Source organism: Echiichthys vipera, assembly GCF_963691815.1.
Source record: "Echiichthys vipera genome assembly, chromosome: 16".
Lineage (NCBI taxonomy): Eukaryota > Metazoa > Chordata > Actinopteri > Perciformes > Trachinidae > Echiichthys > Echiichthys vipera.
Window position 1 is genome coordinate 25,374,361 of NC_139841.1, and position 25,467 is coordinate 25,399,827.

The following is a 25,467-nucleotide window of genomic DNA, read 5'->3' on the forward strand; positions in this document are numbered from 1 at the left end:
TGTGTTGAAACTCCATGTGCTGTGACTCTCGGAGAGGTCTACCCTGCAAAAGAGATCTTGGCTCGTCTCAAACCTGTTTAAATAAAGTTTATAACAATCAAACAACCCCATTCAGAGGGTGAACACCGCCACCTGCTGGCACGGAGGTGGAAATGATTTGAATGTGTTGAGGGGAGACACAACAGGTGACTAGGGTTACATTTTTAACTGATATTATTACATTTTTGTATTCAAAGTTTATGAAACTGCTGCTCCTTTGCGTTGAAAGGAGCCAGTTGAGGTGGTTCAGGATCATCTGGTAAGGATGAACCCTGGGCGCCTCCCTAGGGAGGTGTTCCAGGCACGTCCAGCTGGGAGGAGGCCTCGGGGAAGACCCAGGACCAGGTGGAGAGATTAGATCTCCACACTGGCCTGGGAACGCCTCAGGATCCCCCAGTTAGAGCTGGTTAATGTGGCCCGGGAAAGGGAAGTTTGGGGTCCCCTGCTAAAGCTGCTGCCCCCGAGACCCGACCCCGGATAAGAGGCTGAATATGAGATGAAGTTCATGAAACTGTATGTTGAAATATGCAAATGAGACATCTTTTCATGCTAACCTTTGAAATCTACAAACTCAAACAGACAAATTGTACTAAGTGTTGTGTGTGAAAGACGTTTTGCTTCAGAACATCAACTGCCTTTTTACTTCAGCCTCATGTCTACATACATGACTTCCTTGTTTACCGTTTTCACGTGCTTCATGCGTCACGTAACATCCCGTAATACTCCGTCTCCTAAAGGTCCCTTAACCCCTAATTTAGCGACATACAGCAAACCCCATGTATCGCAGTGTGACCATGTTCTTAGAACACAACACTTAAACCTACGTGTTGGGTTCATTGATGACTCTAAATCACCCGTAGGTGTGAATGGTTGTCTGTCTCTGTTCGTCTCTATGTGTCCTGTGATAGACTGGCGTCCTGTCCAGGGTGGACCCCGCCTCACGCCTGATGTCAGCTGGGATCGGCTCCAGCCCCCCGCGACCCCGACCCCGGGATAAGCGGTTGAAGATGAATGAATGAATGTGTATTTTGGATGTTTTCTCTCCACCAGTCTGAAAGAAGACATGCTAAGGAAGTCTCAGCGTCTTTGCCTCTGGTGTCTCCCCTTTAAAGAAAAAGAGCTCACACACTTTTATCAAACTAATATTTTATTCGTATTGAAGGTTACAGAGCATCTTTCAATCAACGTGAGTGAATCACAAATTTAAATATGAAGTCAGTGGCATTAGTGGTCTCCAAACGGGCTCTGGGTTGTACAGTGAATACATTTCATAGAGGTCGTTATACTCATTAAGATTTGTCATTTTCATAATATTTCCTGGTCAAGATTCAGTTAAAGATGGAGGAATGAAGCCGATTCCACATGAAATGAACGTCCTGTTACTTTACGGGGGGGTGTGTGACGCAGTCTGACTATGTGCCCTTGACATGTGACATGATTCAGTGGATGCATTTACAAAATTTTACATTAAACTCCACAGGTGATTACAGACGTTTGGCCCCAATGACACGTGAACTGCACGTCCATTCATGCTCATCACACTCACCTGCTTTCAACATACACGACCGTGTCAAATTGGGAGGGTCTACACAAAAACGACCCCTTCTCTGGTGTAAATGTGACCCGGTTTGCTTCTGATCGTCTTCTGTTTCGTGTGTTTTGGAGTTTGAGTCGAGGACGAGGGAGCCACGGGAGTTCACGGGCGTGGACGGAGAGGACGGAGGGGCTTCACGAGTCTACGATCGCTTTTTCCTGTTCTCGAAGTTTCTGAAGTTGGCCGGCCTAATCTTCATCTCCGCAAATTCAATCGAGTGTTCGTGGCCCATCCAGTGGAACCAGTTGATCCCCTGCAGAAAGACAGAGCACAAATCATGAGAGAGGGTCCAAAGAGAGAGAATTATAACCCGATATCTAACGATTCACACTTAGGGATGAAAATTCTCCTGGAAAAATCAGATTTGGTTCTTTATTACACCCAAGATGGATAAGGAACAGTTGCACAGACGAGAGCGCGGAACATTTTATGTCTGGAAATGATATTTTATGTATTATAACAAATACTAGGTCACAAGGTCCCCTATATGTTGTATTGTATGGTTGTAATAGCTCTGAAATACTGATACATCACTCGTACATCACTCATACTAACTCAGTGAAATACTCATACATCACTCATACATCACTCATACATCACTCATACATCACTCATACATCACTCATACATCACTCATAACTCACTCAAACCTCAGTGAAACACTGATACATCACTCATAATAACTCAGTGAAATACTCATTAAACACTGATACATCACTCAAACCTCAGTGAAACACTGAGGGTGAAGCCTAATTTACACTATGGCAGAGTGACAGTTAAAATATCCTCAGCACCGTGAAACACAAATAAGAAACTTGGATGTAAAAGGTGATAAAACGTCAAAATAGGAACTAGAATCAGCGCCTTCTGGTTAAATTCCTCCGCCAACATTGAAGCTGCAGTTCACATCAAAACTGTCCAGACTTAATAATTATGCAATGAAGACTTTGCAGGAATTTAATGAAAAAGGTATTAAGTGTATTTTTTTAACACACACTTGACTGAGGGTTGCGTTTGTGTCGGGTAAACCTGAAGTGTCGTAGCCTGTCCTACCAACAAAATACAGGCCTACGGTATGTGTACGCGAGTGATCTGAGTGAAAGGCCAACGTTTTCCAGGACACCGTAGATTATTTTCAGGATATTTGGTCGTTTTAATCCATGTCCAGGCCTTTCCGTGACTGGATGACTCGTCTCTAAATGTCCGGGTTTTCCAGGACCCTGTCCGATCTAAAGGGATAACCTTTATGAAATGAAACGTACGCACCTTACTGTGACTGTTGTCACCGTATTTCCCCATGAGGTTGACCCGATGACAGTTCTTATACCAAAAGGCACCTTTGTAGGACAAGGCGCAGTTGGTGACGGCGATGTCGTTGTCGTTGTCGTAGGTGGAGAAGGGTCGGCCCTGGTGATACGTCATGGAGTCACCTGGTGAAGGCATCGACAGCGTCACAGTGGAACAGTTCAACATTTGCTTGCAGATTTAAGGTTAAAAAATCCATTTCCACTTTCATATCAGAGTGTAACATAAAGCTACAGCCAGGAGACCATTAGCTTAGCGTAGCATAAAGACTGTAAGCAGGTGGGAACGGCTAGCCTGGCTCCGTCCAGAAGCAACAAAAACCGACACTAACGCTCCCCAGCACGTTATTTATCTACCTAATTCAAAAACAACACGGTCTGTGCAAGACAGCACTTTTTAGCTGGAAGCTCCTGGAGCCCCCGCTGGTTGCCTGGCAACCTTACGGCGACAACCAGACTCCAGAAAGTTGCTGCACCCAGCCGACGAAACCCAAAGTTGATGCTTTAACGCTTTCATTTTTGTACAAATTACATAAACAAGACATAAAGAGTTTATTATTTCAACTGCAACCTCCGGTGCTGAAAAATGAAGCCAACATGGAAAACTGCAGTTCCTCAAATGTCCACTGGAGGCAAAAAGTGAGTCAACCCGACAGACGCTCGTGTTAAAATGCTCGACTTAACAGCAGAAATGAACATGTTTACAGCCTGCTGCAAAGAAAGCGTTTGTCTCTATAGCACATTTCTCTGTTCATGACGACTGAACGAGAATTTTTATGCAACTCACCCGTTCAAAGGTTGGAAGTTGTGCATAATTAAGGGTGTGCGTTATAGCTTGTTTACTTATTTCGTACAAAAACTGAGGCGGGTTTTGTTTTACAAAAGTCAGAGAGTCAGACTACTTCTTCCGCTGGTTGCCTGGCAACCTCACAACGACTACTGAAGACTACTGAAGACTACTGCATTTGGCCAAGAAACATATATAAAGTGTTTTAAATGAGCTTGAGAGGTGCTCGCAGGTGTATTTCTTCAATCTAAGATGGAGCCAGGCTAGCTGTTTACCAACGTTTCCATTCTTTATGCTAAACTAAGCTCCTAATATTTACTGGGCCGACATGAGAGAGGCATCGATTTTCTCATCCAATCCAAATAAGCGTAGTCCCCAAAATGTCAAACGTTAAAGCACGACCTACCTGCTGTCCCACTGTACGCTCCTATGTAGATTTTATAACGTGTTCTTGGCTCTGCGATCGTGAGCTTGTCGTACTGAGCGTAGGCCGACTCCTCGTTGTCCCTCAAGTCGACTCGCAGCTCGTAGTGGCCAGAGTTTGTGATTTTATGGAGGTTGGAGAGACCTGTGGTAATTTAAGATGTGTGAGTTGGAAAGGGACTGAGTGAAGAGAGAGAGAGAGAGAGAGAGAGAGAGAGAGAGAGTGCTCTTACCCAGCCAGAACTCATCATTCATGTTGCCGAAGCCAGCGGTGTAGTTCTTCCAGTTCCTGTAGAACTCCAGCTTTCCGTTCTGACGTCTGAGGAAAACCTGAGGAGGACGGTGTCACAACAGCTTCACAGTAATCATAACAACCGCGCATCACAGAAGACAAAACTGCCTTTACGTTCACACTCCTGCGGGTGGAGGTGGAGTCACTCACCAGCCATCCTCCGCCATCTGTGGTCATGTCACAGTAAACCTGCACGGGCTGGCTCTCCTCTCCTCCCACGTAGATGGTGTACAAACCAGAGGTCGTCTCGCCGTTCAGTAGAATCTGAGCGCAGTCCTTGGGGCGTCGGTACAACTGTCCAACTAAGAAGAATAAGAATTAAGAACACACACAGACCCGAAATACACACACGTGCACAAACAGGACCTATATACATGCAATTAATGGAGAGATGTCAGAGCGAGGGGGCTGCCAGTGACCGGCGCCCCGAGCAGTTAAGGGTTAGGTGCGTGGCTCAACAGCACCTCGACAGTGCCCAGGAGATGAACTGGCACCTCTCCAGACACCAGTCCACGCTCCACACAGGGACTTGAACCGGTTCCCAGCCGTGTCACCTATGGACTGAGCTACTGCCGCCCCAAGAAGCACATATTAAAAAGACATCATCTCAGCTTTCGGGCACAATACAGTATCCTCTGTGTCTGTGCGTGTGTGTGTGTGTGTGTGTGTGTGTGTGTGTGTGTGTGTGTGTGTGTGTGTGTGTGTGTGTGTGTGTGTGTGTGTGTGTGTGTGTGTGTGTGAGGGAGAGGGAGAGGAGCTTGGAAAGAAAGATTGCTTTGAAAAAAGGAAAGAAAGGAAAAATAAAAGATTTTTCCGTTCAGCTCAGACAGAATGAAAAATAAGCACAGGTGGAGAATCCGATCAAAAGTGCATCTGGACTGTTGCGTAACAAATCACCAGATCTTTTCACTGCTGACCAGCGAGTTAAAAAGAAGTTTGAAAGTACTTCAAATGATGGTAACAGAGATAAAAATAGGAGGTGTGTGTTGCATGTGTTTCCATGCTTACTGGTGGTGAAGACGGTGCTCACGTGGCGACTCCTCTGGGCTCCGGCGATGGCCTGCAGTGTCACATCGTACTCTGTGGAGCCCGTGAGCTGAGCCATGCCGTAAGAGGACGCTGTCGGACTCAGCACCACTTCCTGAATGTATGCGCACACACACACACACACACACACACACACACACACACACACACACACACACACACACACACACACACACACACACACACACACACACACACACACACACACACACACACACACACACACACACACACACACACACACACACACACACACACACACACACACACAAACACACAAACACACACAAACGTATAAACCAACAGGACCGTACTAGAGATTCAGAGATTACTGCTAACTTGGTATATTATTAATTTCACTCTGGTGTGGAAAACAACTAAAAGGTACTCGAACACGCTGGGTACAGCACAAATATTTGCATTCAAGTGTTCATCCATCCATCCATTTTCAACCGCTTATCCCGGGGCCGGGGTCATCGCGCGTGGAGCGGGGTACACCCTGGACAGGACGCCAGTCTATCACAGGACACATAGAGACAAACAGAGACAGACAACCATTCACACCTACGGGTGATTTAGAGTCACCAATGAACCGAACACCTGCACGTCTTTGGACTGTGGGAGGAAACCGGAGAACCCGGAGAAAACCCACGCAGACACAGGGAGAACATGCAAACTCTACACAGAAGGGCCCCAGCCAGGATGCAAACCTGTAACCTTCTCGCTGTGAGGCGACAGTGCTAACTACTACACCACCGTGTAGCCCTGTGTTGCATTCATGAGCTTTGTAAATACTTTGTTTTGTTGTTTTACAGAATAATATTATTGCTCTTAACAAGCGTCTTTACTTGTCTTTTAGCCTCTGAGCTCCCGTGCCAGCTTACTTCCTCTACTTCTCTTCATGGCATCACTTCTAATCCATTTGCAAACTCCTTGCTTTTGTATTTTAATTTAGTTTTTAATTTATTTTGTTTCTTTTCTTTCATTCATTCATTCATTCATCTTCAACTGCTTGTCCCTGTGGGGGTCGCGGGGGGCTAAAGCTGATTTTTATGCTCTTATTTTATTCTAATTTCACTTTCATATCATTTTTGTATCTCTTATATTCATCTTATATTCATCTTTTTATCATTTGTGAGCCTGGATATTACTTAATTGAGATTTGGCTGTCTGTGGATTCACTGGGGTTAGGAGAGTCTTGTTTTGTGTGTTTTGTTTGTGATGTTTTATGTTTCGGTTTGCGATTGTGTATGAAACTTATGATTTTGCGGTCCATCTTGACCAGGAGTCCGTGCCAGGATAGAATAAAATAATCTGAATGGTAAAGATTAGGGGGAATTTGTGAGCTTTTTGCATTGAAAGTTACTCTTCAAAAGCAGATTTTAGATGTCAGAGGTTCCTTGAATGCACCGTAGAGAAAGTTTATAAGTTATTGTCATTCGTTGTTGTTGTATAAAATGAAAACTAACGACGCCAAGAAGTTAAGAAACCGTTCCAAGATGTCACAGGGTGCTTTGGAAAGTAGCGGTGAGTTTACGCAGTCTGTGTTTTTTGTATTGTTGTCGCCGTTTGAACTCAAGTGGATGATACTCACCCTGATCACACCATCGGCAGAGGAGAAGCTGAGTGTGTAACCGGTCACAGCAGCCTGCGGGGGTTCCCACGTCAGAGTCGCAGCGTCAGTTTGAATGTTAATAGCCGTCAGATCACGAGGAGGATCCACACCTGAAGATACGTCACACCGCAGATTTATCTCCAGTTCAAAGAATCAATATGCATTTGTTTCAGGAAACGTCAGCGACACTAAAGCAAATGTCTATTATATAATGATAAAACCCTACAATATGTAGTAAAAGAGCACTGTTTTATTAGGCATTGATTGTGTTTCTGTTGCGTCAGTCGCACAAGTAAACAAAATGTGCACAAACGTATAAAACAAAAGGGCATTTAGACCGTACCATACCAAGACCATACTACGCTTGCAGTCCAGACGGGGGTAAACCTACCGGTGGTGAATTCAGTAACAGCAGAGTCGCTTCTCTGGGCCTCTTTCATAGCATGGACTCCGACTGTGTAGTGAGCTCCTGGAACCAGGGAGCCCATCTCAAACTCCACCGTGTTCCCAGAGACGTGCTCCACCACTGGGGACGCTGTGAGGCAGAACAGCACACAACAACCAAACTCCGGTAAAGTAAAGATACGTGCTGGTTCGTGGAAGGAAAGAAAGACGGATACAGGAGAGCAGAGCAGACGCACACCTGAATCAGCGTTGTAAGTGATGATGTAGCCGTCGACGGTGGCAACAGCCGGTTGCCACAGCAACAGGGCGGAGGTGTCGGTGACATTCACTGCAGTCAGACCCCGAGGCCTGTCCAAAGCTGAAGGACACAAACAGGAACGTTTCAGTTTTCTACGAACTGAGTCCAACGTCAGTATTAGTGGAGGAGGAAGAAGAGGAGGAAGAGGTGAAGGACAAGAATGGAGAGGAGGGGGAGGGGGAGGAGGAGGCGAAGAAGAAAGAATAAGGAGGAAGAGGAGGAGAAGGAAGAGAATAAGAGGAATAAGGATGAGAAGAAGAATTTGGAGGCTGAGGAGAATCATAAAGGAGAATTAGGAGGAAGAGAAGGATGAGGTGATGAAGAATGAGGAGGAAGAAGAGAATAATGAGGAGGAAGAAGAGAAGAAAGAGAAGTATGAGGAAAGGAGAATGAGACGAAGAAGAAAGAATAAGGAGGAGGAAAAGAAGGAGAGGAGAAGAATAATGAGGAGGCGAAAGAGAAGAATGAGGATAAGAGATTTATGTAAAGAAAAACATGAGGAAGAGGAGAAGAGGAATAACAAGGGAGAAGAAGAATGAGGAGGAGGAGAATACCGAGGAAAAGAAGAATGAGGAGGAGAATGAGGCGAAGAACGAATACGGAGGAGGAGGAGAATGAGAAGAATGAGGAGGACGAGGAGAATGAGGGGAATAAGGAGGAGAAGAAAGAGAGGTATAATGAGGATGAGGAGAATGAGTAGTAGATGAAGGAGAATGAGGTAAAGAAGAGGAGGGGGCAGCCGACCTGTGGTGACGGTGTCGGTGCTGGGGTCGCTCTCCTCCAGACCCTTCACGGCGCTCACAGTCACTTGGTACATTTTCCCGGGGATCATGTCGGGCAGCAGAGCCTCGAACACGCCGCCATCCACAGTAACCATCAGTGGGCTTCCTGTGGACGACAGAGAACTAAATACGCAGAACGCATACCGTCTGATCAGTACTTAAAACTCAAGGTCATATTTGATATTCTGTTATAGTACCTCCTTCAAAGGGCACGTAGGTGATCCGGTAGTTGTCCACTGGAGAGCGAGGGCTGGACCAGTGGACGACAGCTGAGGAGTCGGTCACTTCAGAGAAGCTAAGTCCTTTCGGAGTGCTCAGGCCTAGTGAAATGGATATGCGCGGACAGGAAAGCAGAAAAAAAAAGTGGCTTAAAGTGGAGAAAATACGGCCAATAACTGAGAAGAATGCTACGAAATCTACGAGCTTGGAGGAATCCGCAAAAGGCCTTTGAGTTAATCCTACACCAGAGGAGTAAAGTCGATTAGTGGGACTGTGGGTTCAGTTCTCAGACACCCAAAGGTTTAGTAGTTAGCAAGAAACTGCACGTGTTGCTGTGTTTTCATCTACCTGTCTGAGCAACCCCAGTAATAGGTTGGGAGCGTTGGTCCAACGTGACGCCGTAAAGCTCGATTTCGTACTCGGTGCCACTCATGAGTCCGGTTAAAACCTTGGTGCGTTCGTCACCGCGGACGCTGTACTCTTTCGGGTGGGCTAACCTTTTGCTGTCTCTTATTTTGATAACGTATCTGTCAAACAGGTCTTCGTCAGCCGTCCAAGACAGACGAAAACCGTCCGCCGCGATGTCCGAAACAAAGAGATGCTCCACCTCCGGCTCGGCCTCTGGTTAGACAGGGAAACACAACGTTGCAGAAGGAGTTTTTCCAGCAATATTCAACTTCTGAAGACGTACGGAAGAAGGAACGGAATCAGGCAAGAAGGTTTCCAAGGTGGCAGACGGGGTTATAGTCCCGCCACCTTCGATCGGCCATGCTGAGACGTCCGTTAGTGTCAATCGGTTAAAAACACAGCACACGGGCTACAAAGGCTCGGGCGAATTAAAGAAGACAAGATGCTTTTTTTTAAAAACGTTTATTTATTGTCAGTGAACAGAGTCAGATCCCTTAATAACGGATCTGTCGGGACGGACTTTGGCAAACACCGGTTGAGACCAGGTCCCCATGCGTCTTCAAGGCCAACCTCGATGCATTCAGTGCATTCAAAGACATTGAAACAAATGAGGTTAGAAGTTAAATCAACCGACATTTCATGCTCAGAACGTCACGTTGATTCATCAGTGTTTTCCCACATCTGATTATTTTGATGTTATTCAGTGGTCTTCATCGATCCACGGGAGTTTGAGGCAGATCGATGAATAAACCGGCGAGAAATGAAGAGTAAATTTAAGGGCGCCAATTAGAAATCTGAAGGAAAACACGTTTTAAAATATGAAAACAAACAAACGTGCTTGCTCATATTTTCTGAGGTGAGAAGAAACAGGCGAGAGCTCCGCGTCTCTTCCTCCCGGTGACGGAGCAAATGCTTGAAATAAAAGAAGAGTGAGATCATTCTGGAAAAGAGCTGTGTTGTAAATATCTGAGTTAGGGTTAGGAAACAGCACCGAGCTGAAGACTCACCATCGAAACACGGCGGCAAACTAAATGTATCAGTTCTGGAGCCAATTTTGTTAAACTCATATCTATTATTATCCATGATTATGCAAAAAAAAGCATGGATATTAAAGAATGATGTCATTTAAAGACCCGCCGGGTTGTCATGGTGACCCTTCAGAGTGTGATCGTTAACTTTAACGATCGTTCATGTACAGTAGTTCACACTTTGTTTTAGTAAGAGGAGGGTCCTTGTGGTGCACTGTGAGTGGTACCTGTCGCAGCCACTGTAGTCAGAGGCCGAGAGAGAAGCCCTGACTCTGACACCCCCGTCAGCCTGACCTCATAGCCTATGCCGGTGATGAGGCCCCAGATGTCCAGGTGACTTTGGTTTCCTGGCACAGTGAACTCCTGAGGCTCTAGCAGCCAGCCAGAGTCTGTCACCACTAAGTGAAAATGGCTGAAGCCGCCACTAGAGGGGGCTAAATCCTCCTGCTGCTGCTGCTGCTGCTGTGGCTGCTGCTTCACCTCCCACGACACACGGAAGCCGTAGGGGGTTATGTTGGAAATGGTCAAGTTTTCCACTTTTGGCAAAGGAGCTGGATAGGAGTGGGTTTGAGTTTTTTTTTTTTTAATGTGAGAAGGGAACACATGTGGGAGGGGGAACAAGTTTCCATTAGGAGGATTATGCGTGCAATGGTTGCAAAAGCATACAATAAAATCTGTTCTTCCTGTGAGGCTGATCTGTTTTAAAGGAGCCAAAAAGAAGCTTAAGACGGGAACCTCTGATCTGGATAGCTCCTCAACGTAAAGGCCAAAACACATTAAGGGCAAATTTTGCACGCATCATAGAGTTTTATACACATCTACAAGAGACTGTAGAAAAAATGTCTGCAACCTCTCTTTCCTAATGCCACATATTAAAGCTTGGATTTGGTGTCCGGAGCCACAAAACCATGTTCAACGGTGTCAACGAATGAGAACAAGGATGTGACGAACGAGAACGTGACGAACGAGAAAGTGACGAACGAGAACGTGACGAATGAGACAAACGAGAACGTGACGAACGAGAACGTGACGAATGAGACAAACGAGAATGTGACAAACGAGAACGTGACGAATGAGAACGTGACAAACGAGAACGTGACGAACTAGAACGTGACGAACGAGACGAATGAGAACGTGACAAACGAGAACGTGACGAACGAGAATGTGACGAACGAGAACGAGACGAACGAGAAGGTGACGAACGAGAACGTGACGAACGAGAACGTGACAAACGAGAACGTGACGAACGAGAACGTGACGAACAAGAACGTGACGAACGAGAACGTGACAAACGAGAACGTGGCGAACGAGAACGTGACGAACGAGAACGTGACGAACGAGAACGGGAGGAACAAGGATGTGACGAACGAGAATGTGACGAACCATCACCGCTGGATAAGACGCTGAGGCCAAGTCCATATTTCTGTGCATAAAATGTGTTTTAGGTCAATGGAAACTTCTTCCAGTGTTCAGAAACTCTATTTTCAGTCTAAGAATTACGTCAGTATACATAGTATGTCTAATGCAATATGCCAAAATACCAGGATGTTCTACCATCTGGTATTTTGCAGTATGCAAGCGTACATGCTCATGAGCCAGAGGGTCAAAGATCGTCAAAGTCGTAATGTTATAAATAAGTAGTTATGCCCTAATACCATGAGTTTTTGGCTTGTTACGTCAGTGTGTGCCATTATCTCCTTTATGACGCGTCACAAATGAGGCGACATTTTGTGCATTGTGGACAAAACAGTGTTGGTACTAACCCCAAGCAACAGAGCACTTATTCTTCCACTATACTGAGCGACAGAGGCGATAAAATGTGCTACAGAGCGTTCTCTATTCTCAAAACTACTCATGTTCGTGTGGACGAGGCTTTAGAGCAGGGGTGTCAAACTCAGGCCCGTGGGCAAAATCTGGCCCGCGGTGTAATTACATTTGGCCCGCAAGATCATATCAAGGTTCTCTGAGAGCTGGTCCGTGAGTATAAAGCACACACACGTCTACTTTTCTGTTAGCAAACATGAGCATCCATGCTACCAGTCTCTGCAGACAAACTTCATCCACCCCTCCCCAAAAACGACCCAAAGAAAGATGGAGAACAGGAGCTTTCAGCAGATGATCTGTGTGTGAAGGTAAAGAGCTGTTTGTCACCGTGGCTGTAACCAAAGAATCAAACAGAAGAAACACCACGACAAGAACAAGGACCTGCACTGGAAAGGTTCAACATTACTATCTGGAGAGAAGGGAACACATGCACACTTGCAGTCTTTTTTTTTTTATAGATATTGAGTTTGGCCCGCAACTTTGTCCCAGTTTTTAAGTTTGGCCCACTGTGAATGTGAGTTTGACACCGCTGCCTTAGAGGATGTACATCCCAAGATGAGAAGATAAATCTTTTGCAGCTTTTGAATAAAAGTCCACGCGGGCATCTTGTTGCATCTTGACACAATCCGGCTTCAGCTTTGAGCTCCAATCATCAAATATACAGGTGCAGTTTAAGAGCAAAGTATAATCGGTGACAGCTCCTTATCCAGTGGTGGACAGTAGCTATTCTGAGTACATTTACTCAACTACTTCACTTTTGTCCCCCCAATTTTGAGCTACTTGTACTTTAATTGAGTATTTCCATTTTACGCTACTTTAAACTTCTTCTCTGTGCATTTAAGAAGAAGATACTTCATTTTCCCTCCACTTATAAAACATTCTGTCAAAGCTAATAACCCAAGATAGTTGCTCTCTAACAGAACAAAATACAACAATAAAAACTAGTGCCTGCTCTTTCAAGTCCTGACCTCTTTGGGGTTAATATATGCTACAAGATGTGGAATAAACGTGCTCATGATGCATGTCAAATTTGCTCTTATTGCAACTTTAAATGTATTTGTTTTCTGGTGATCTAAAGCCTGAACAGTATTAAGAGTTATGTGGTATGTAACGCTGATAGCAGGAGCCACATTTCTCCGAGAGGCCCTTCAGTCCGTTTCAGTTTTGATACAAAACCTCTTTACAAACCTCTTACAATTACAAGTGATGGGTTCAAGATGTGAGTAAAGTACGTAGTACCTGTGACGGCGTGGGCTAACACAGAGGGAGTGTGGCGCCCGTGAGAGATACCGTACAGTTCAATATCATAGCCTGTGGCATCCATCAGCTTAGAAATGGTAATGTTACGGGCTTCACCGGGCAGTCTGAACTCCAGCGTATCAGACTGCTGCTCCAGGTCACTGACCCGGATAACAAAGCCATCAAAGTGGCCCGACACAGTGCTCCAGGACAAGCTGAGGTTATGTGGGCTCGCAGACGAGGCGGCTATGGGTCCCAACTGTGGGACGTCCTCTGAACAGAAAAAGAACACGGCTTTTCAGTTATGTTGCGCTGGCAAATCACAAATGTGGTTGGTGCATGCGGTGTCAGACAGAATGCATGTAATGGGATACCTGTCGTAGCTACGTCAAACAGGGGCCGCGTGTTCTGGCCACCGGCGCTGGCGTACAGCTTTATGTCGTAGCTTGTGCTCGCTTTGAGGCCGGCCATGACCGTGGAGCGCGCGTCTCCTGGCAGAGCGCGCCCCATTGCCTGCGAGGGCAAAGCAGACTCTCTGACTTCTACTATAAAGTTATCAAAAGGCTTCTCTCCCGTCCGCCACGACAGAGAGAATCGGTCTGAGGTAATGTTAGAAACGACTAGCCTGGACAAATCAGGCTCTTCAGCTACAAGGGGGAGAGAAACATATGAAACACATTCATTTAAGGAAGTGGAGAGGATGTATTTGTCTCTACGTACACAGACCCCGTAGATTTTACAGTGTAAAGAAGAAGGATATCACTCCACTGAATGGGCGTTACCCGCGCTCAAGGATATGGGTGAGGAGGCGCCTGCTACACTCAGAAGGCCGTTACCATCTGTCGCCTTTGCAGGGGTGTAACTATGTCATACATATATTATATATATATGTAATATTATCAGTGTTTCCCAAAGCCAAAGTCAATGTCAGTTTACGGTCATAGAGGGGGAAAAAGCTCAGATTAACAGGATTAAAGTCAAACTACTACAAAAAAGTAGAGAAATTACCCAAAAGAAATCAGAATATTTCAGGAATTCATTTGGAAATGTGTCATATTTTTATGAATTTTAGTTTTTAATTAATTTTCGTTTCAAGATATCAAGACTTGACACTTGTCTGTAAATATTCTAACTTTCATCTTGAAATTTTACAATTTACAGCTTGAAAAATGACGCATTTTTTTCTTGAAATATTACGATTTCTTACCTCCTGTGTATCCTGTTTTTTGTGTTTTTTGAATATTTAAATTAAATTAAATTAAATTTAGATAAAAGATCCTGGTTCGGGCTAAAATACTTGCGTTCATGGCGTCACTTAAGAGCGTTACATCATGAGGTAAAGCAAGTCAACATGGACATGGTTTGTTTGAACATCCACGACCCCAGCCGCCCTCACATGGACTTGTGTGTTACTTCACAGGAGCACGGTCCAGTATTTGCTCTGAGCGTCCAATACTGACAAGAGAGAACCAGCGTACTAATAGATAACGGCCTACTGAGGCAGCTAGGAGGCGGAGTAGGGCCATGCCGCCTCATATCTACGGTGGAGAACGGATAACGGCCATTCAATCAGCTGATACCATTCAAAGCGGGTGAAATAACCTGATTCTTTGGAGTACACAAAATCAAAATACCTGTTGATGCAACAATACTGACAGCACTTGTGCGGGATCCCTTGTACGTGCCGTACAAATAAGCTATATAGTCAGTGCTGGGCCTGAGCCCCGTGACGTCGCGGGACTTTACACTGTGGGAAACGTTATATTCCTTTGGCTCCGTCAGCCATTCAGAATCAATTATCTCCAGGATAAAACCGTCAAATTTCCCTTCAGTGCCGTTCCAGGAGATAGAAAAGCTCTCTGACGTTAAGTTTGAGATATTTAGTTTGCCAACGTCTGGCTGATTCACTAAAGAGAGAAATCAGTATTAGATTTTCATTAGAAAAGACATTTTTTTGCAGAACACAAACTGATAGAAGTGATAAATTACCGTTTGATTCATCACATAAAGACGTGTAGAGTGTTACAGGACACTCACCGCCACCCACTTGCAAATCCTGACAGACTGAGTAGCTTTAAAGATGAAGTGCATGCACATACTTGCGTAAAAATGAACCTCGAAGCTTAAATTTTAAACAATTATGCCGATGACTCTCATTAAAAATATGATAATTAGATGGACAAACATGTAATGCATGGCTGGCCTGCAAGTTTAAATGAATGAAGTGTTGATTTTAATGTAAAAATGTGGCGACAGAAGGAAATATAATAGTTTAAAATCAAATAAACGCCTCTTTCATGCGTATGGAGGGAGACGTGATCATGCGGTGAATCTGTTAACACACACACAGAGAGAGGAGATGGAGTCTGCACGATGTTGCACCAGAGCGATCAAAGCAGAATAGGACAGCTAGAGAGAAAGTTAAACTTGTAAAAACATATATTTCTTTAACATGCAGTGACAAATCAAATCAGTGGCTTGCAAACATGCGGCGGATAAATTAGGCGTCATTCAGATGTAAAACGAGGTGGCGTTGCTGTTAACCTCAGGTTATATTATTAGCTTTTTACCTTGATAACGACAAGAAGATTTAATCATTTGCCACCTGGTAGTTCAAAGAGGAAACGAGGATATTTACTTTGACGCTCTGAAGCAGAATTGACAAGTTACCTCAGACAAACTAACAGAACCTCAAATGGCGCTCGAACTCGCGTGAGAACACCCGTGAGCAAATGATCCCTCAGGGTTAATTGATTATACACTGAATGAGAGCTGATGGATGGATGGGATGAGATGGTCACGCTGTCATGGTGTGACGGGCGTGTAGAGGGTGAAAGTTATTGGGTTTTGCTTTTGCAATCACTGCAGCACATCAGCGTCAAACCTCACCACGATGCAGGGGATGGTAGAGGAAGGGAGGGGGGGGGAGGGGGCTTCATGCACTTTGGTAACTGGGGGGGTGGAGGGAGCAGGTCGGGGTAAGGGTTGTAACATTTGAGGGGCGTTTGCTTTGCTCAGTGATGCGGCGCGTGTCCCCATCACCCCGCCCTCTCTCAGCTAGACAGAAACAGTGGCTGGAGGGTAAAAGAATGGTTCATGACATGTCGGTTAAGATGAAGCAGGACCCTCTGGTTAGGGGTTTTTTTCGGACAGTGATGACAAAAACAGACATTAGGTCGTTGTCGTTTCATGCAGCGAGGTGTGGACACTCCACTGAGAGCGGGACAACAGAGGCCGGAGTGTCTGCGTATGCGTCGCAGACACCGACTGAAACAGAAAGTTAAAAAATCAAAAAGGAAAGGAAGTGAAAGTGAAAGTGAGTTAAGAGGACAAATTAAAAAAAACACTGCAACGCTGCTAGTTGCAGGTACCTGTGGTGGCTTCAGTGTACACGGGTGCAAGGTAGGAGCCCTGATACATCCCAAACAGGCCAACCATGTAGCTGGTGTTGGGGTTGAGCCCGGAGATGCCCAGGCTGAGAGCGTCTCCAGACAGACTGAGGTTCTGGCTTTCTTCAAAATTCTCCAGGTTCGTTACCTCAATGACAAAGCTTTCAAAGCCCCCAGCGGTGGGGCTCCAGGACGCAGTGAAGCCGTCCCATGTAATGTCAGAGGTGGTGAGGTTCACCACCACGGGCCTCAGCTCCTCTGGTAGATAGACAGATCAGAGTGGGGTCAACTGGATGGCAAGATGGAGCGTCAAAATGATTATTATTATTATGACTTTTCACAGTTTTCACCACAATAAACACGACTGAGCTTTTGAGCCACGTTTAAGAGGGAAAGAAACTCAGATTAACAGGATTAACAAGAAACCTGTCAGAATATTTCAGGGATTCACTGGAAAATGTTTCATATTTTTGATTTAAAATATCATGTTGTTGTTTTATATCACGACTTGACATTTGTCTGGAAATATTATGACTTATCACGATGTGTTACAACTTCTTTCTGAAAATATTATGATTTTCATCTTGAAATATTACTTTTTTTTTTAAATATCAGGTGAAATATTCCACGACTTAAGTTGTTTTTCTGCAAAAATATTATAATAATATTTATATATACAACGTTTTTCTCTTTATATTATATTAATCTTGAAAATGTACAACTTTTGACTCAAAACATTATGTTATTTATCTTGAAATTGTCAGTTTATTTTTTTCTTGAAATATTGCATCTAACCTTGAAGTACATTTTACCCCTAAATAATATTTTATTTTGAAATATTGAGACTCTTTTTCCTTTAAATATTTCTGTAATCTTGAAATTATACGACCTATTCCTCAAAATGTTACGACTTTAATCTTGAAATAGTCAATTTCTTTTCTTGAAACATTAAAACCAATCTTGAAATACAATTTTATTCTCAAAATATTTAAATCTTGAAATATTCAGACTTTTTTTTCTTAAAATATCAGCACTTGAAATGTTACAACTTTTTTATTATGACTTTTATTTTGAAATATTACAACTTTTTTATTATGACTTTTATTTTGAAATATTACCACTTTAAATCAAAATAATACACATATTTTCTCAAATCATTATTTTTACCTTGAAATGTTACAACTTCAATTTTTTTTCTTAAATTACTAAGACTTTTATTTTGAAATGTTACAACTTTAAACTGGAAATAATACAAATGTTTTCTCAAATCATTATTTTAAACTTGAAATATTACTTTTTTCTAAACTACTTTGAATTTAATCTTGAAATATTAGAACTTTTTCTGGAAATATGAATCATATATAAACACTCTGCCATAAATAAGAGTGAAGCAGAGGAAAATACGGGATGAAAGAGGATTGTCTTTTACAATAAAACATAGTCATAGTCAAGTAAAAGAGCGATTAGCGTCAGAGTAAATGAATGTGATGCTGACGGTGATGAACGCCTACTAAAACAAACATTGCTCCATGTACCTGTAGTAGCAAAAACTCTGAGAGGTAAAGTTCGCTTCCCTTCCATCAGCCCTTGTAATGTAATATCATATCGTGTCGAGGGGGACAAACCCTCTACTTCCGCCTTCCTCACACTTCCCGGCAGTGTTGTCACGTTAGCGTGTGTCGCCCCTGACGGAGCACTGAGCTCCACCAAAAAGCTATCGAACGCCTCGTCGGGCGCCGACCAAGCCAGGCTCACACTGGTGGAAGTGACTGTGACTGTGAGGTCCCCCGGTACGTCCGGGCTCGAGCTCTCAGGCTCGGCCCCGGAGCCCGTCGCACCCGTATCAGAAGTGTTTAGAGGACGGAGGGGATCTGGGGTTTGCACTGCTTCAGTATCCAGAGCTGCTGTTGTGGAGGTTGTTGGGGCATCTTTGATACCCAGCATAAGAACACCTGGAGAGGTAGGCTCGGGTGCTACAGTGAATAAAAGCAGGTTAAAGAAATGAATTTGTTACCGGCTCTGCTGATGACGGAAAAAGAACCTGTGAAGAAGAAACTGGATTAAAATAGATGATGTAGGATTCACATAGATCTGCACAAAGCTTCCTTCTTTATACACATTACTCCTGTGAGGATTTCAGCATTTTCTCGCCTCTTTCCGCGAGTCTACATCATCAAGCACCAGCCAGCGAAGGCATTAATGGCACTCGAGTCAGTGTCATTAATCTTTGAAGCCGCTGAGTAGTCCACCGGAGTGACAGTACACAGTTGTCTTCAAACAGATGGTGAAGCCATGCACAGCCATTTTCTTTTTCATACTGCTGCTGCTGTGCTAAAGAAAGACTGTTCTGAGTCACGTGTTTGACATGCGTGAGTGACGTACGGCGTCATTTTCTCCAACTGCTAAGAGAATTATTTGATCATGTTAATGGGATTGAAGACGATGAATGGTTGAGATGGAGATGGAGATGGAGATGGAGATGGATTGAGCTTTCAGAGAGCAGAACGGTTGCATTTAAAAGCTCAAATGCAGGAAGAAATCAGTACAGCGTAGTGACGGGAATTACAGCGCGTTGAAGGGAGCGGGATCTTACGCCACTGCTTCCCAATCCTTTAATTTTAATATAGGAGGTAGGGGTTACTAGTGTTATCTGAAAAGTAATCAGTAGGTTCAGATTGAAACTTAGGGTGCACTCACACTGTCCTTCCGCACCGCGCCCCGGGCTTTAGGGTACTTGTCCCCCCTCCCTCTCCCCCCGCGCCCCAGGCCCGTTTGTACTCACACTACCTGGGCCTCGGAGAATGCTTCTTGCTGCCTATACGTCATCACGCCTTATTACGTCACACGCATTGATTGACGTCATCGAGATGCGTCGCTTTGTTTACAAATCTTTCCACAGACCTCGGAGTTTTTGTGCGTCTTGTCGACTGTTTTTGAATCTTTTCTTCGACCAAATCTGCAGTAAACACTCCACCTCCGCATCACACCAACGTGAACATTTCACCGCCATTGTTGTTGTTGTTAAATGTCCGCGCATGGTCCGTCCTTCTATTTTCTATGTCCGAACAGGCGCACATAAATGACGTCAGAACCGTCGTAGGCCTCGTGCTCATACACGTGGGCACGCTCGTGCTCGTACACGTGAGCATGCTCGTGCTTGTTCATGTGCAAACGCACTCTACAAAAGCCCACCTCTCTCAGACGGGCCGTGGACGGACAGCTAGCCGCAGTTATGTGCGGAGCGGTTGCACTCACACTGGTCAAACACACTAGGCTTTACCCGCAAAACCTGTTTTGGCCCGGTGCGGAAGGACAGTGTGAGTGCGCCCTTAGAAGTATATAATATGTTATTTCATTTTCCATGAGTCCATGTTCCTCGATTGTATTTCACAAATACGTTATACGATCATCTTATTAGTCTTCTATTGATTTGTAAAATAAGTGTTGTAGATTTCTTCTTGTATTTGAACTTCAGGTGGCAACATCGTGCCACAGCACTGAAACCTCAGAGGAGATGAAAAGGAGTTTTGGTGGGAATGCAATCACCGGTGTTGGGGTCGTCATCATACTGGGAAATCTCAATGGGTAAAATACCAGCATGCACGTCATGTCACTACTTTGTTCCAAGCAACGGTTCGAGCCCTCCTGTCAAATAAACAATGTCTCCAATGATCTCAAAGAGAAGCTTATACCTGTGACTGCAACAGCTTCAAGTAGCGCAGATCTCTGGCTACCAGTAATCCCGTTAAGTTTTATTTGATACTCTGTCGATGCGTTCAGGCCCTGGATTCTAGCGCCAGTGGCATCTCCAGGAAGTTGGACCTCTCTCACATCCCACAATTGCCGAGCGTCTTTATATTCTACCGCCCAACTATCATAGACGCCGTGAGGCTTAAGCTTCCACGAGAGGTCAAATCCATCAGGCGTGACGCCCGAGATAGTCAGTTTCCCGGGCTCATCCTCCCACTCCGTCCCGACTGAGAGAGGGGGGGACTCGGAGGGGTCTAAATGCACAAAGCTAATGACATTGTCCTCCGAGCCTGTGGGAGTCGTTAGCTCACGGTCGTCTGAGTCAGCTAAATAAAACGTGAAAGAGGCTACAAGAAAAACAAAAAGGCAGAAATCAAGAAAGCATCATTTAGGTGTAAGTGCGTAAGTTATTTTGTGGCGTCCGTTGGCAGCAAAGACATCAAATTTCCATCTTTTTAACTTAATAAATAATAAATAACACAAAAAGCAACTGTCTGTTTCATCTTAACCGCTGAATAAAGTGACATAAAGGGACATAAAAGCATATTTTGCATAACAAATCAGTTAATTGCCCTTTGAAAGCACATGTTTTATATTTAGTATATCATAGTAAACTTGCTCCCACCTGTAGATGCGTGTAGGGTGACAGGTGTGCTCCTCTTGAGCCCCCTCTCTGCAGCCAAAGCGAGGGTGTAGCTCATTCCAGGGGTCAGGTTGGACAGGACGTGGCTAGTCGCTGTTGGCGGGACCTCCACCTCCTCGACCCCGCCGTCCTTGGAGACGTACGCCAGCGTGTAGGCGCCGACCTTGGCCCGAGGTTTCTGCCACCTCACGGTGAGGGAGGTCTCTGTGGACTCGACTTCTTCAAAGTCTCTGGGAGGATCGATGTCTGACGGAAGGGAAACATTAACTGTGTAAAACTGACTCACTTTCTGCTTCACGCTCAACAAAAATCAGAAATTCCCCCCATATCAGTTTCATTTCGTCACCGACAAACATGGCTGTCTGTATTTATGAAGGGGTGTGAAGGAGGACTGTTTGGACAGCTGTTTGGACAGCTGCTCGGCCGGGTTTCTCACCAGTGGCTGCATTTGCAGTAGCGGGGAGGCTCTCTCTCTCATTCTTCACAGCTGTCACACCAATCCCATACTCTGTCCCTGGTTCCAGCCCTGCCACACAGAAGGATAGAAGGAAAATGACCGCGTGGGAGGACTTACACGAGTCGTGTGTGGTCGTACTTACTGTAATATATGTCTGACTCTTACCAGTGATAGTAGCTCTTGTGGTGTCTCCTGGTCCTCGTGGGACCAGTTCCTCACCATGAGTGGCTCCAGAGATGGGACTGTATTTCACCAGATAGTTGCCAACATCAGCTTGACTGTTGGTCCACTCCAGAGTGATGCTGTCGTCCGTCTGGGACACGGTCTGCAGGTCCGTGGGGGCGTCCAGGGCTAGTAAAAGGTCAAAACATTTACATTCATCTGCAGGTCCTTCCTTCCTGCTCCTGTCAGAGGTGCAAGATCCCTATTTCCTATGTGCAATACTGCAAATTTAACTGAATCAGAATCAGAAAACCTTTAATGTCCCGCAGACGGTGAATTCTTTTGTCAAAGCAGTAACAGAAAATTACAAAATAAGGTAAAAAATAGCAAAATTAAGCAATAAAGTTAAATTTAAAAAGGGAAGAAATAGACATTTATACATATTCACATGATATAGTGCAGTTGTTCTTTGTAATAATATAGTAGTGAGTAGATAAATATGAGTAAATATGACCAAATAGTGCAAAAACAGAAGTGACCATAGTACAGGCATGTTGCACAGTGCAGGGTAAAGGATGAGCTCAATAGTCTATTTATTATTAACTGTTAACTGACTTTATTGTGCTTTACTTTTAACTGTTGAGTGCTTTTTTACTGGTTACCGGTACTTGCTTTATTTTTTACTGTTTACCTTTTATTATATTTTGCGTTCTTTACTGAAGCCGTCTGTTGCACCATCCCCTTTTTATCCTGAACGTGGGGCGAATAAAGGATCATCTTATCTCATATTAAGAGAATAATTTAATAATAATAAGAGACATTTAATCTATTATTTTAGCTATTATCAGAATCTTGACACCCATTAGCATTTTGCAAACATGTATGCACATCCCAAAACATCCACAAATATATAAATACTGTAAAAGATATAAACACACTAGCATGTTGTGCAACACAGTATTGTTTCACTGTAGTTTTTCATTGACTTTATATAAAATTAAAGTGCAAGGCTGGTGCTATTTTATATTTCTTATATTGTCAATTAGTCCCATGAATAAACCAAAAAGTAGGGTCAATCTTTAAAAGCACGTCACAAAGATATAGCTTGTAAATAAATTATGATAATAATAATACATTAATTCATTGTTTTGGTCTTTTCATCGGTTTCAACTTGTTGCTGCTGTCACAATCCTACCCGTAGTAAATGTGGCGGTGGCCGGATCACTGGAGAGGTCTCCGCTCCTGGAGATGAGCGACACCTTGTACTCGGTGTCCGGCCTCAGACCGTCGATGCTATACTGTTTGTCCGGGGTGGAAATCTCCACACTGATGTCGTCCAAGGGGTCGGAGCTGGGGCCGTAAGACATGGTGAGTCTGTCCGAAGGAGCCACGGGATGAGACCAGCCAACCAGAGCAGAGGAGTCCGTCACGTCCTTCACCTCCACCTGCCCGGGGCCGTCGATATCTGGGGTGGGATTCAGGTGAGAGAGGTGAGGGTGAGTCAGAGCTCAGTGGGACATCAAGGGAGAGAAAAGAAGCATGAAAGGAGTTTGCATGTTCTCCCCGTGTCTGCGTGGGTTTTCTCCGGGTTCTCCGGTTTCCTCCCACAGTCCAAAGACGTGCAGGTGTTCGGTTCATTGATGACTCTAAATCACCCGTAGGTGTGAATGGTTGTCTGTCTCTGTTTGTCTCTATGTGCCCTGTGATAGACTGGCGTCCTGTCCAGGGTGGACCCCGCCTCACACCTGATGTCATCTGGGATCGGCTCCAGCCCCCCCGCGACCCCGACAGGGACAAGCGGTTGAAGATGAATGAATGAATATAATAAATATATGTGCAGAAGCAATGAACCAACATTAAGATGATTCAGTATGACTGGAGAAAAAAAGGAGAGTTGTATGTTTCTCACAGGTTTGTCTGCAACAAATGCTGGTCTATTTAAAGTATGATTATTCATAAATATGAAGTATTAAATGCAATTAGGGCCACGCATAGTAACTGTTCTCAATGTAATTTGGCACACATTTATGTCCTGTGAGGGTTAATTGTAATTAATATATTCACCATCATCAAGTCAAGCATTACTACTTTTTTCCAATACGTTGGTTTATAATGAAATAAAGGATATAGTTAGTTTGACATTTTGGAAAATATGCTTATGGGCTTTAATTTGTCCCAAATAAGCCGTGGTTTTACAGAGGTGTATAATAATGGTTCTTACCGAGACTAAGTTCCGTTCTTGTGCGGAGTAAATAAGTGCGTTTTAGACGCGCTGGTAGGAAGAATAGTTTTTCTTTTAGACAGCAGCTAGCCGTTTACCCCTGCTTCCAGTCTTTATGCTAAGCTAACTGGCTGCCTGCTTCAAACACAGCATATAAATTAAATTTGTTCACTTTGTGTCACATTACACACACATGCATTAAAAGGAGAGATGCCAGAGTACGTGGAAAAACGCCCAGGAGGTGAACTGGAACCTCTCCGTACACCACATTCCATTCTTGGTCCGTAGGGGGAATTGAACCTGCGACCCTTCAGTTGCAGAGCCACTGAGCTACCGCCGCCCCACACACACATCTTTAGAGCAGTATCAATCTCGTTCTCAGCAGGCAAATAAAATGTCAAACCATTCCTGCGAAGTTGCTCTCAGCTATATCAAATGTTTAATCCGTCTGAATGATTTAGCTTCTATAACGAAATTCAAAAAATCAACCGAGTCAAAGTCCACGATGGTGTCACTCCTGCCATGTTTTTTTAAGTCTTTATACATAAAACAGCCCTTATAAAACTCAACTTGGCTCTCTCATAGGACAAAGCAACAACGAATCAACAGAGCCCAGCATTAGGCTCTGTACCCACCCCTTCCTTCCTTCCTTGAGAAGAATAAAACTTTGATTTAACACTCATCATGAAATAAATCAACACCTTTTTGAAATGTAATTAATTTGTGCTCCCCTGACGCATGTACTGTTATTGTTGTGTTTGTATTGTTTTATGTCTTTAAGTCTTGTGTTTTGATAAACCATAAAATGTAGTAAATAAAAAAACCAAAACAAATCAACATTGGAAAAGGGCTCATTCATCTTCAACCTCTTGTCCCTGTCGGGGTCGCGGGGGGCTGGAGCCGATCCCAGCTGACATCGGGCGTGAGGCGGGGTCCACCCTGGACAGGACGCCAGTCTATCACAGGACACATAGAGACGAACAGAGACAGACAACCATTCACACCTACGGGTGATTTAGAGTCATCAATGAACCGAACACCTGCACGTCTTTGGACTGTGGGAGGAAACCGGAGAACCCGGAGAAAACCCACGCAGACACGGGGACAACATGCAAACTCCACACAGAAAGGCCCCAGCCGGGATGCGAACCTGGAACCTTCTCGCTGTGAGGCGACAGTGCTCAATCATGAAATATAATGGGATTCCTGCCTCCTGTGTTTGGAGGAGACATCTTTTCTCTATGTTAATAAAAAAAACCTCTGGGGGGTAAAAAAAGGGCACCAAAGGTTGAACTTTTCATCTATCGTTCATGTCTCGGAGTCGTGTCCAGCCGTGTCTAGTTTCAGCCTGCATAAATACATGACATCACAAATGAAGCGATGCGATACCCTGGGAGTCCGTCGGCACCCACTTGTAAACTAAATGACTTTTCCATGCACAATGAAAATGATTTGGCCCGGCGTGCCGTATCGACTGCATGAGCCACTGGAGGTATTTCAACAACCCAATGTATGGGGTATCGCTATCACAGTAGGACAAG

The 25,467-nt window shown here is 44.4% G+C and overlaps 1 protein-coding gene across 2 annotated transcripts in view; it reads right to left on the reverse strand.

Annotated features, from left to right (window-relative positions):
* Positions 1-1,182: 1,182 nt before the first annotated feature.
* Positions 1,183-25,467, reverse strand: part of LOC310958874 (tenascin-like) — a 38,529-nt gene continuing 14,244 nt past the window's right edge. Inside the window, exons 7-29 of one of the 2 annotated variants that reach the window (XM_083930013.1) lie at positions 22,901-23,170; positions 21,709-21,894; positions 21,523-21,612; positions 21,069-21,332; positions 20,386-20,790; positions 18,229-18,666; positions 16,676-16,951; positions 14,939-15,211; positions 13,679-13,951; positions 13,305-13,577; positions 10,469-10,792; positions 9,154-9,426; positions 8,784-8,906; positions 8,549-8,692; positions 7,745-7,864; positions 7,493-7,636; positions 7,081-7,211; positions 5,448-5,580; positions 4,590-4,741; positions 4,381-4,477; positions 4,131-4,292; positions 2,900-3,063; positions 1,183-1,886 (exon numbers count right to left, since the gene is read on the reverse strand). In XM_083930013.1, coding sequence (XP_083786139.1) covers positions 1,776-1,886; positions 2,900-3,063; positions 4,131-4,292; positions 4,381-4,477; positions 4,590-4,741; positions 5,448-5,580; positions 7,081-7,211; positions 7,493-7,636; positions 7,745-7,864; positions 8,549-8,692; positions 8,784-8,906; positions 9,154-9,426; positions 10,469-10,792; positions 13,305-13,577; positions 13,679-13,951; positions 14,939-15,211; positions 16,676-16,951; positions 18,229-18,666; positions 20,386-20,790; positions 21,069-21,332; positions 21,523-21,612; positions 21,709-21,894; positions 22,901-23,170 — 4,826 coding nt within the window. In that variant the 3' untranslated portion in view covers positions 1,183-1,775. The remainder of the gene's footprint in view (positions 1,887-2,899; positions 3,064-4,130; positions 4,293-4,380; positions 4,478-4,589; positions 4,742-5,447; positions 5,581-7,080; positions 7,212-7,492; positions 7,637-7,744; positions 7,865-8,548; positions 8,693-8,783; positions 8,907-9,153; positions 9,427-10,468; positions 10,793-13,304; positions 13,578-13,678; positions 13,952-14,938; positions 15,212-16,675; positions 16,952-18,228; positions 18,667-20,385; positions 20,791-21,068; positions 21,333-21,522; positions 21,613-21,708; positions 21,895-22,900; positions 23,171-25,467) is intronic. The other variant, XM_083930014.1, reaches the window with a different exon arrangement.